General features: G+C 32.2%; 1 protein-coding gene across 1 annotated transcript; it reads left to right on the top strand.

The window, feature by feature from the left end:
- The first annotated feature begins 356 nt into the window (after positions 1–356).
- On the top strand, positions 357–8,890 carry LOC134683969 (uroporphyrinogen decarboxylase-like). The gene is made up of 10 exons (XM_063543277.1): positions 357–557; positions 1,605–1,710; positions 2,689–2,774; positions 3,532–3,630; positions 4,011–4,172; positions 6,324–6,485; positions 6,765–6,902; positions 7,457–7,557; positions 8,005–8,071; positions 8,707–8,890. The coding sequence occupies exons 1-10, from the start codon at positions 534–536 to the stop codon at positions 8,869–8,871; spliced, it is 1,110 nt and encodes a 369-aa protein (XP_063399347.1). The 5' UTR covers positions 357–533; the 3' UTR covers positions 8,872–8,890.
- Positions 8,891–13,000: the final 4,110 nt, after the last annotated feature.

Here is a 13,000-nt window from a genome sequence, read left to right on the forward strand (position 1 = left end):
CATTAGAAAAGCTAGAGATTAGTACACAACTAATATTGGATGCTAGTGCCTTGCTCTGTAATTGTCAATGTAAATGTGGATGTACAGACTTTTTTCATCTTGTAGAGTACATTAGTAGAAAACTTTGCTTTGCGTTGCATATTAGACGTAATACACTATTATTAACATTACCGACGAATAAAAAGAAAGGGTTACTTGCAACCACTCAGTCAAAGGCGTGATTATTTAAAGTCTAAATTATTTTTGTTTTAGATTTTAAAAAGTGTGAGAAACATTTGTGGGTGTTATATACACCAATGTATTCTACTCTGATACCAGAGCAGGATATTCATTCAAGACAAGACTATGGCGGACCTCTACGAAGACACCCTCGCACTGCAAGGTAGATTGTATCGCAATCTTCATTAACGGAAGTGAAAAGCCGAAAAGGGAGGTTATTCTACATGTAAACAACAACACGTTGACAGACAGAATGTTCGTTTAAATATATCACTGCCTACCCATTTTTTCACAGAGAAAACAACTAACCTGCCATGGCAGCGCCTTTGATAACACAGGTTTGATATTTCCTAACATCATTATATCGTCATAAATTATTTTTTGTACCATATGTTTGAAAGTTTTAGTTTTCACAGATTACGTAAAATAACAAATTATTAACTTGTATACCTATACTTTATTTTTATAGTCCAAATTAGGTAAAACAACAAGTTATAAACTTAAAACTAGTCCAAATAATTATGATGTCCGCAAAGCAAAATATCAAAATAGCCTTACATGATGTCATGATTATTTGGACATAAAGGGTGAGGATTCAGAACATCTTTTGAGTCTCAAAAATGTAAGAGTTGGCTCTAAATTTAAAGATCTGTTATAGTAAGGGATCTTTTTTTTTATATATAAATGTCCTTTTGTATAACTAGTCCTATATTATAAGATTTTGAAGGTTCATATCATTTGCATTCAACATTTTTATCGGATATTATTTTACTATATTAATATGTTTAATTTTATAATATGTTGAACGCCAAGGTCCACATATAGTATAGAGAAAACATAACTGATTAAAACATTGAATGCATATGATATATTTTTTTTGAGTCTTATACAGGATTTCCTGCTTAACAAGAAAAACAGATAGACCCATTTAACTGTTGAGTAAACGGTATATAAACAGATAAAGTTGATAATCCTCATCTCCTTATTTTTATAAAGTTAAGCAGAAAGGACTTGTTTTACAGTGGGTCAAATGAGGTTTTTACTCTCAATGGCAGTCACTATCTTATATAAAATATGGTAGTTTACTGTTGATGGCGATCACAATCCTATATATACATTTGTAAAAAGTCTTACCAACTAAACAATCCCCTGTGATTAACACAGGGCTATTTCTTTTTTTTTTTTTTTTTTTTTTTTTTTAGATATTCATGTTTTGCAAACAATAACATGTGCTTTTCTTAAGTAGCTTTTCCAGTCATATCTAACATCTATCTATCAGCATATCTTAAGCAGTTCATTGAGGTTTTCTATCTTGATCCAAGCTGAGGAAAAAAACATTCCAACAGTACATTGTAGCTCTGTATTTATTTATTTTTATTTTTTAGTTTTTCCCACCAATGAAAAATGATTTGATTTTACGGGCAGCTAAAGGAGAAAAAACAGAACGTGTTCCAGTATGGTTAATGAGACAAGCAGGCCGTTATCTTCCAGGTATTCAACCCCTCCATACCACATTTACATTCATTACTATATTTATACTAATCATAATGGTATATAGAATTAAATTGCAATTTAAACAAATTAGCTTACAATTAGTGATACTGGTATATTCAATGCCTTATCAGTTGTAACTTGTAAATATTATCATTAACCTAAGTGCTGGATAGAAATATTTGTTCTTGATTCCTCTATCTGTCTTTCCACCTTTCAAGAAAAGCATTTACTTCTATATTAGCTCACTTGTTCAAAATGGCCTATGTCATGCCATGTGAGTTTTTCTCATCCCTTGGGCTCTGACTGTCATTCACCATCCTTCATGAAGTGTTTTATAAATATTATCATATCTGATTCCAATGGACATTTGTAACCATACATGTACTAGGTCACTATCACAAATAAATTATTTGGAATAGAATTGTTATTAAATTTTTATGCCTCTCTATGAACTAACTGGCTATTTGTGATGTCTTAAAACACAAGCAGTTATTCAATTTCTGTGCCTTCTGACACTTAAACTTGGAAATATAAGGAAACATATTATCAGTACATTTTCAGAAATTCAAATTTGCATAACTGCATACTGTACTTCACATGAAAAGTAACAGAGTTTGGAAATACCAGTATTAAAACTAAAGTTTTATTAATTTGGTGTAAATGATTCAAATATAAATATCAGGGAACTGTTAAGATCTGTTAATGGTTTTAGATAAATTCATTGACTGTACAACATTTTGGCCTTCGCTAACCCAATGGTACTTGTCTTAACATTGAATTCATAAATTCAGTCAAACCTGTATTAAGAGCGTGGTCTCTTAACACAGGTGGTCTTTGAATACAGGTTCCACAATTTGATGTATTTATGAAATTTAAGAAGACATATAATATCTTCTCAATAATCTAGAACTGTTTTATCCTTACATGTAGCTGTACTGATGTCAGTATGGTAAAAAGTATTTCTTTCATTTTCAGAATACAACCAATTTAAGAAAGATAATTCTGTTTCATTTTTTGAGATGGTTAGAACACCTAGTATGGCCTGTGAAATCACTTTACAGGTAATTTAGAAATATAAGGACTTAAGAATATGATCACAAAAATATTGCAGTAATAATTAGAAATGAAAATTTGAAAAAGGGATGTCATGAAAGTCTTTTTGTAGATATATTTCATTGGATTCACTTTTGTAAGTGAATAAAAAAATGTTAGTTATATGTCAATTAACATATTTAGTGAAGGACCCATCTTGATTTTTCTCCATTATTGATTACAGACAAAAGTTATGGGAAAACTCTACATGACTGATATAATCTATGGTGGTTATTCCTTGAGGAATATTAAATGCAAAGTTGACCTGCAGTGACCTGGTACAGTTATTTGATGGAGTTCTCATTCTTAAGTTTGAATAAATTTCATTATAATTTTATCCTGGAATAGGACATTTTAGATTTTATTTGTTAAATCTTAATGAATACAGAGGCCTCTATATTGTGGAAAACAATTGGTTGATTATAAAAGGAAATCACTGAAAGCTTGACTTAGAGAAAGCCCCATCTTGGGCAGTCATTATTCCTAAATTGTTATATTTTAACTCCTATCATAGCTTTTTTCTTTTAGCTCTTAGATTAGTATTGTTTCCTCTTCTCTATTTTTTATGCCCCACCTACGATAGTAGAGGTTTTTACTCCAATTTCATGGTCCACTAAACATAGAAAATGATAGTGCAAGTGGGGCATACATGTACTATGGACACATTTTTGTTTTACGTCTTTTTCTATTCTACCCAGACTCATATTAATATTAATTTTATTGCAGCCATTAAAAAGATTTGACCTTGATGCTGCCATCATTTTCTCAGACATTCTGGTCATTCCTCAAGCCTTAGGAGTAGGAATAGAAATTGAAGACGGGAAGGTAAGAACTTTATCTGGTCATTCCTCAAGCCTTAGGAGTAGGAATAGAAATTGAAGACAGAAAGGTAAAAATAAAATGTATAGACATCAGATGTTTTATTTAGACATTGTAACAATGCAAAATTTTTCAAGAAAAAAAGAAATTAAAGAAAAACATATTAAAAGAATTCAGTACTATATAACTAGAAATTCTATATTTTCTTCTAATGATTAAAAATATCATAGTAATTTTATGCAGAAATCTTTTTCATTTATATCTTTTACTTTTTGTAATAAAAGTATTTTGAATGGATTTCACACTACTGTTTTGGATATGTAACATAGAGTAATCAAATCTATTAATGTTATTATATCATGAAAGTTGTTTTTCTTCTTTTTCAGGGTATGATATTTGATTTTCTACTTAACACCCCAGAAGATCTGAACAAACTTAACACAGTTGTAGATGTAACACAAGAGTTACATTATGTGATGGATGCTATCACTCTAACAAGGCAGACACTTGAAGGGAAAGTCCCGTTAATTGGTTTTGCTGGTGCTCCTGTAAGTACTAAACTTAACAATGTAGAATGATATTTAGATTGTTTTGAGGAATGGAAAGAGGGGGAGGCAATTATTTAGTATTGTTATTTCCATGATTTACTGAAGCCATAAAATGAATTTCTAATGAAAGCATGTTTTATTTAATTTTTAGGTGCAAGCCTTGATCAATACAAAATTGAATATAATACATGTATACACTCTAGACACATTTTTTAGCTCACCTGGCCGAAGGGCCAAGTGAGCTTTTCTCATCACTTGGCGTCAGCGTCCGTCGTCGTCGTCGTCCGTCGTCGTTAACTTTTACAAAAATCTTCTCTTCTGAAACTACTGGGCCAAATCAAACCAAACTTGGCCAAAATCATCATTAGAGTATCTAGTTTAAAAAATGTGTGGCGTGACCCGGTCAACCAACCAAGATGGCCACCACGGCTAAAAATAGAACATAGGGGTAAAATGCAGTTTTTGGCTTATAACTCAAAAACCAAAGCATTTAGAGCAAATCTGACATGGGGTAAAAATGTTTATCAGGTCAAGATCTATCTGCCCTGAAATTTTCAGATGAATCGGTCAATCGGATGTTGGGTTGCTGCCCCTGAATTGGTAATTTTGAAGAAATTTTGCTGTTTTTGGTTATTATCTTGAATATTATTATAGTTAGAGAAAAACTGTAAACAGCAATAATGTTCAGCAAAGTAAGATCTACAAATAAGTCAACATGACCAAAATGGTCAGTTGACCCGTTTAGGAGTTATTGCCCTTTATAGTCAATTTTTAACCATTTTTCGTTAATTAAAGTAATCTTTTACAAAAATCTTCTCCTCTGAAACTACTTGGCCAAATTAATCCAAACTTGGCCACAATCATCTTTGGGGTATCTAGTTTAAAAAATGTGTGGCGTGACCTGGTCAACCAACCAAGATGGCCGCCACAGCTAAAAATAGAACAAAGGGGTAAAATGCAGTTTTTGGCTTATAACTCAAAAACCAAAGCATTTTGAGGAAATCTGACATGGGATAAAAATGTTTATCAGGTCAAGATCTATCTGCCCTGAAATTTTCAGATGAATCGGTCAATCGGTTGTTGGGTTGCTGCCCCTGAATTGGTAATTTTGAGGAAATTTTGCTGTTTTTGGTTATTATCTTGAATATTATTATAGATAGAGATAAACTTTTAACAGCAATAATGTTCAGCAAAGTAAGATCTACAAATAAGTCAACATGACCAAAATGGTCAGTTGACCCGTTTAGGAGTTATTGCCCTTTATAGTCAATTTTTAACAATTTTTCGTAAATTAAAGTAATCTTTTACAAAAATCTTCTCCTCTGAAACATACTGGGCCAAATTAATCCAAACTTAGCCACAATCATCTTTGGGGTATCTAGTTTAAAAAATGTGTGGCTTGACCTGGTCAACCAACCAAGATGGCCGCCACCCCTAAAAATAGAACATAGGGGTAAAATGCAGTTTTTGGCTTATAACTCAAAAACCAAAGCATTTAGAGCAAATCTGACATGGGGTAAAAATGTTTATCAGGTCAAGAACTATCTGCCCTGAAATTTTCAGATGAATCGGTCAATCGGTTGTTGGGTTGCTGCCCCTGAATTGGTAATTTTGAGGAAATTTTGCTGTTTTTGGTTATTATCTTGAATATTATTATAGATAGCGATAAACTGTAAACAGCAATAATGTTCAGCAAAGTAAGATCTACAAATAAGTCAACATGACCTAAATGGTCAACTGACCCCTTAAGGAGTTATTGCCCTTTATAGTAAATTTTTAACAATTTTCATTAATTTGGTAAATTTATGTAAATTTTTACCAAATATAGTTCTCTGTTACTAATGGGCAAAGTTCATGATAGATATAATTGTAAGAAGCAAAATCGTTCAGTAAAGTAAGAACTTCAAACACATCACCATCACCAAAATACAATTTTGTCATGAATCCATTTGTGTCCTTTGTTTAATATGCACATAGACCAAGGTGAGCGACACAGGCTCTTTAGAGCCTCTAGTTTAACAATGTTCATAAATGACCAAGACCAATAACAAAAAAAATATTTCTTATGAACTGGATGAAATATTGTTACTATATTATATAGATATAATGTCTCCTTGATATAATAATCAAGTGTTTAGTATTATTTCCTAGTGGACTATAATGAAGTTCATGATAGAAGGTGGTTCATCATCTCCATTACCCAAAGCTAGGAGATGGCTGGTTCAGTATCCTGATGCTAGTCGACAGCTCTTACAACTTTTAACCTCAAAAACTGTGGATTATCTGGTAGCTCAAGTCAAAGCTGGTGCTCAAGTTAGTATTTGTATTTTACTTGTATTCTAAAAGTACCTTTAACATTTTTTATTGTGCACACTGAATGAAAATTTTATGAAAAAATTAAAGAATAAAGAACATTTATTTTAAGTATAAAGCATAATGCCAAACATCAAACTTGCATTACAAAGTATTTATAATTTAGGATTTAATACAAAGACATTCATCCCATTTGAAAACCAATAGATCCATTCTTACAGAAGAGGGAAATTGTAGCTTGTATGTAGTTATTAACAAAATTGTGACTTTTTTTATTAGTTATTACAAGTGTTTGACAGCTGTGCCGGAGAGTTAGGACCATATCAGTTTAATAAGTTTGCACTACCATATCTCAGAGAAATTGCTTATTGTGTTAGAGAAAAGTTAAATGATCAACACATTGAACTGGTTCCAATGGTAAGTCAATCAGAATTATCTCCCATGTAAAAGTAATAATTATGTAGTTCATTTTATAAAAGGAGTTAGCTCCCATTGGTATGGATCAACTAATGTATAAAAGACTTGAAATTTAATTGTTCCTGTGGCTATATCATATTTAAATTTAATTATGTAATTGTAATTACAAAGCTATTATGGAATTCTTTGGGCAATTTCTTCTAACTTTTCCAGACTTGTGAAAGTAATTTTTCAGAAAAAATTATGAAGGAGGGTAGAAGTTTTCGACTTTTTCAATTTTCCATCAAGATTCCTAAGACTTGACAAAAAGATTGTACGCATGTTGAAGTTGTGAACCTGCTGTTATGGAATTTTTTGAAATTTGTATTCACATATACAGAATTTGGGAACTTGGTTATTTTCAAGCAAAATTTATGACCTTTACGTAATTGCAACTACAATGTACATTGTAAACGTTCCACATTTATAAGTAAGAAATACATGTTCATTTGTATTATAAAACAACCCATCAAGACTTAAATCTTATTATTCATTTTCAACATATTTCATTATAGACTGTGTTTGCAAAGGATGCACATTTTGCTCTTGAAGACTTATCTAAATGTGGTTATGATGTAGTGAGTATTGACTGGACCATCAAGCCTGCACATGCAAGGTATGTTTTTGGTTTTGACTTAAAAGAATATATTTCACAAAAATTATGAACAAAAGAGGATTTTATGGATCACATTTCAAGTTATTAAGCTTTCTCATAATATAAATGTATGCTACATTGTTAAAGGAAATTTTTGTCAAATATGAAAAAAACAATGTTAAAAGAAAGCAAATATGCTATCCTAATTATTGATGGGTGTCATTTGGTTAGATTTGATAATTCATTATTTAGATTCAGTTTCAGCTCATACTATTCAAAACAGCTGAATAATTATTTTAGAAATGATATATAGATGCTTAAACTTGAGAAAAATGTAAAATGATACAACATATTTGATCCTGTGGTTTAGTATAGCCTGTCTCATTACAAATTAGTTTTACCCACTTTAAAACTTATACTGATTGAAACTAATTAATAAGATATCTTTGTATGCATGTTTTTTTGTAGGCGAATGATTGGTTCCAGAATAACAGTTCAAGGAAACTTGGACCCAAGTATGATGTATGCTTCTCCGGTAAATACAAATTGAATTTTATCATTTCTGTCTATATTATGTTTATAAAATGACAAGCTTAAAACTTATTTCTTGAATCTGCAACTTCTAACTTCTTACCAACTATTTTGAGCTAGGAAGTTTTAGTATCTGTGAGTTGCTCTGTACTGAAATGTGGCTTAACATTTGCAGGCAATAATTTTTATGCCTTGGCAACACATGTGAGGGATCACCTCTACCTTCTTGCATTGTCACCGTGGTCTTTGCAACAGTTGTTTTCTTAATCTGCAAATCCCTCAATACTCTCAATGTGTTGTATTAGTTACCTTTAACAAGGTACTTGTGTTACTAAATTGAACTAAAAAAAGATTGAAATTAAGTAATGTTTAGTTATCGTAATATTATTTGTGAATGTTATCTCCAGTAGAATATTGTCCGACACATCTTTGCAAGGGATGATATCTGCTTTTATTATATGACAACAATTAAAGAATCATATTAAGAAACTGGTAACGCCATTATTTTAATTGATTTTATACACAGTGCAATAATGAGGAATATCACATACTAACTTATGTTTATGTTTTATAGAGAATACAACATTTCTATACACTCTGATATATCTCTAGATCACATTAACTCTTATTCATTTACAGGATGATTTGAAGCATGAAGTGAAAACTATGGTAGAAAAGTTTGGTACTCAGCGTTATATTGCTAACTTAGGACATGGAGTACATAAAGATATCAACTTTGAAAATGTTAAAACTTTTGTTGATGCTGTTCACATGTATTCAGAGGAAATTAATGCTACTTTATAAAAAAAAATTCTGATAGTTATTTTTTTGTTTTAATTAGCTGCCTGCTGTATACTTATCATAAAACACAATGTTCATCAGTAACAACCCGATGAAAGTCAACCATCTGAATTTTTTTTTTTGGCAAAGTCTACACTCATTGCAATTCGTTGGACATTTGAAATCGTGGTTATCCTGTGCCCATGAAATCCACGAAAACCACAAGAATTGGTATCCAACGAATATTAATGAATCCACTGTACGTTGAAACTTGTCAAATCAACATTTCAGGGCCAGTTCTTTTAGGAGAATTGTTTTTCTTAGGAATTCATCTGGAAAAAAATCTAAAGACTTGACAGTGTGGCTTTGAATCAAAATATAGATACTTTAATGTTTTTAATGATTTCATGCACTACAGGAATAAAGTCATCTACATGACATTATAATTACATATCTTACACAAGAAATTTGAGGTATCTTAAACACTGTTATCATAGAAGTAAAAATATTCTGTGGGCCTCTTTGGCTGAGTGGTCTAAGTAGTTGAACTACAACTGCAACTGTATCACTATCCTGTCAACACTGCGGTTGTGAATTCGAATCCAGCATGTGATGTGTGTTTTGACTCTGATCTTGATTGAATAGGATTGTCAGTTTCCCTAACGAAGATTGTGGTTCTCTCCTTACACTGGGTTGCATCCGTCAATAAAAACAGAACACCACAGTAGCGTACTATTGCTATAAAATGGTGTTAATGATCAATCAATCAATCAATCAAAAAAAAATTCAAATTAAAACATATTTCAGAAAAACTGGGTTATAAGATACAAATTACAAAGGACTGGTTCATATATGTTCAAATACTTAGAGTTATAGTTTTAGGATACGGCATAATAAAATTAAGATTTTACATGTTTGTGAGTACTCAATTTTTCACCTCCTTAACTTAATGACCTGGTGAAATTAAATAGGATTGAACATTTTTGTGAGTACTCGATCCTCGAGCTCCTTTCTATAAACAAGGACTTGTGAAACAAAAGTATGATTGATTCGATTGAACATATCTGTGAGTACTCAATCCTTCAGCTCCTGAAACTTAACTAAAACTGATGAAACAAAAGAAGGGATGAAAATTTGTTAGACGTTAGTCCTTCATCTCCTTTCTTTGAACAAGGATTTGTGTAGCAAAAGTAGGATTAAACATGTTTGTGAGTACTCACTCCTTCGGCTCCTTCCTCCAAACAAGGACTGGTGAAACAAAGTAGGATTGCACATGTTTGTGAGTACTTAATCATCTTAGTCCTTTAACTAAATTAACTGGTGAAACAAAAGGAGGATTGAACATGTGTGTGGGTACTCGATCTATTAGTTCCTTTCTATAAACAAGGACTTGTGAAAAAAAAGTATGATTGAACATGTTTGTGAGTACTCAATCCTCCAGCTCCTTAAACTAAACGAACTGGTGAAACAAAAGAAAGATTGAACATTTTTGTGAGTACTCACTCCTCTAGTCCCTTTCTCTAAACAAGGACTGGTGAAACAAAAACAGGATGACACATGTCTGTGAGTACTCAATCCTTCAGATACTTCCTCCAAACGAGGACTGACGTAACAAATGTAGGATTGATCATGTTCGTGAGTACTCAATCCTTAAGCTCCTTTCTCTCAACAAGGATTTTTGTAACAAAAGCAAAGGCAGATCGAGATATTTAAAACGGGAGGTCCCAACCCAGGATAAAAGGGGGTTCTTACCATAAGTCACCATTCAAATGCATCAATCGTCCAAAAAAGGAGGTTCCGGAGCCAATCCTCGGGTAAGCCACTGAAAAGTAGGATTTTGCATGTTTGTTACTACTCAATCATCTAGTTTCTTTCTCTAAACCAGGACTGGTGTAACAAAATTAGGATTAAACATGTGTGTGAGTACTCAATCCCCAAGCTCCTTACACTAAACGAACTGGATGAAACAAAAGTAAGATCGATTTCGATTGAACATGTTTGTGTGTAAACAACCCCCAGATTTTTTCTCTAAACTTCGACTGTTGTAACAGAAAAAATGACTTCATATGTTTTTGAGGGACTCAATCTTCCAGATTTTTTAACTTAACGAACTAGTGGACCAAAAATAGAATTGAAATGTTTGTGAGTACACAATCCATCAGCTCCTTTCTGTAAACAAGGGCTGATGAAACAAAAGTAGGATTGAACATGTTTGTGAGTACCTAATCAGTTAGATCCTTTCTTGAAACAAGGTCTGTTGTTAGAAAAGTAGGATTAAACATGTTTGTGAGTACATAATCCCTCAGCTCATTTCTATAAACAAGAGCTGATGAAACAAAAGTAGGATTGTACATGTTTGTGAGTACATAATCCATCAGCTCCTTTCTATAAACAAGGGCTGATGAAACAAAAGTAGGATTGTACATGTTTGTGAGTACTTAATCAGTTAGATCTTTTCTTTAAACAAGGGCTGTTGTTAAAAAAAGTAGGATTTAGCATGTTTGTAAGTACCTCAATCTTTCATCTCCTTTCTATGAACAAGGAATGGAGAAGCAAAAGTAGGATTGATACTGATTGATCATGCATGGATTTGTGAGTACTCTATCTTCCAGCTCCTTACATTAAACGATCTGTTGGAACAAAAGAAGGATTGGACATTTTTGTTTTTACACAATTCTCCAGCTCCTTAAATTAAACGAACTGGTGAAACGAAAGTAGGATTAAACATATTTGTGAGTACTCAATTCTCTAGCTACTTTCTGTCGAGCCTTCAACTTTAGTCGAAAAAGCGAGACTTAGCGATCCTACATTCCGTCGTCGTTGTCGTCGTCGGCGTCGTTCACAAATATTCACTCGGTGGTTAAAGTTTTTGAAATTTTGATAACTTTCATAAACTGTTAGTTAGATTTTTACCAAACTTGGGTAGAAGCTTGTTTATGATCATAAGATAGTAACAAGAAGCAAATTTTGTAAAAATAAAATTCCATTTTTCCGTTTTTACTTATAAATGGACTTAGTTTTTCTGCGGGAAACATTAACTCTGTGGTTAAAGTTTTTAAAATTTTAATAACTTTCTTAAAATATCTTGGGTTTGTACAAAACTTGGACAGAAGCTTGTTTATAAGCATAAGATAGTTTCTAAAAGTAAATTTTGTAAAAAAATAAATCCCTTTTTACCGTATTTTACTTTTGAATGGACTTAGATTGTCCGCGGGAAACATTACATTCACTCTGTGGTTAAAGATTTAAAATTCGAATATCTTTCTTAAACTATCCTGGACAGAAGCTTGTTTATGATCATAAGATAGTATCCAGAAGAAATTAAAAAAAAAATCCATGTTTTCGGTATTTTACTTTTAAATGGACTTAGATATTCTGCCAGGAAACAACGCATTCACTCTGTGGTTAATATTTTTTTTTTTAATACCTTTCTTATACTACTTTTAATTTGTACCAAACTTGGATAGAAGCTTGCTTATGATAAAATTGGATTGAACATGTTTGTGAGTACACAATCCGTCAGTAACCTAAACTACATGAGTTGGTGGAACAAAAGTAGGATTGGTTATGTTTGTGAGTACTCAATCCTGAAGCTTCTTAAACTAATCGAACTGATGAAACGAAAGTAGGAATTTGATATGTTTGTGAGTACACAACTCTTCAGCTCCTTCAACTACACGAACTGGTAGAAAAAAAGTAGAATTGAACCGGGTGGAAAAAGAAGGATTGAACAAGTTTGAGAGTATTCAATTCTCAAGCTCCTTAAACTTTAACTAAATAGTGTAACAAAAGTAGGATTGAACATTTTTTGTGAGTATTTAATCCTCCAGCTCTTTTCTATAAACAAGGACTGGTGAAACAAAAATAGGATTGATCATGTTTGTTAGTACTCAATCCATCAGCTCCTTAAACACAACGAACTGGTGAAACAAGGACTGGTGTCACAACAGTAAGATTGAACAAATTTCGCGAGTACTCAATCCTCAAGCTCCTAAAACTGAACTAAGATTGGTTTAACAGAAGTATTGAACATATTTGCGAGAACTCAACCCTACAGCTCCTTAAACTAACTGAACTGATGAAACAGGAGTAGGATTTAATATGTTTGCGAGTACTCAATCATATATTTCCTTTAACTAAACTAGGTTTAGTG

The sequence above is a fragment of the Mytilus trossulus genome, chromosome 1, assembly GCF_036588685.1.
Source record: "Mytilus trossulus isolate FHL-02 chromosome 1, PNRI_Mtr1.1.1.hap1, whole genome shotgun sequence".
Taxonomy (NCBI): Eukaryota; Metazoa; Mollusca; class Bivalvia; order Mytilida; family Mytilidae; genus Mytilus; species Mytilus trossulus.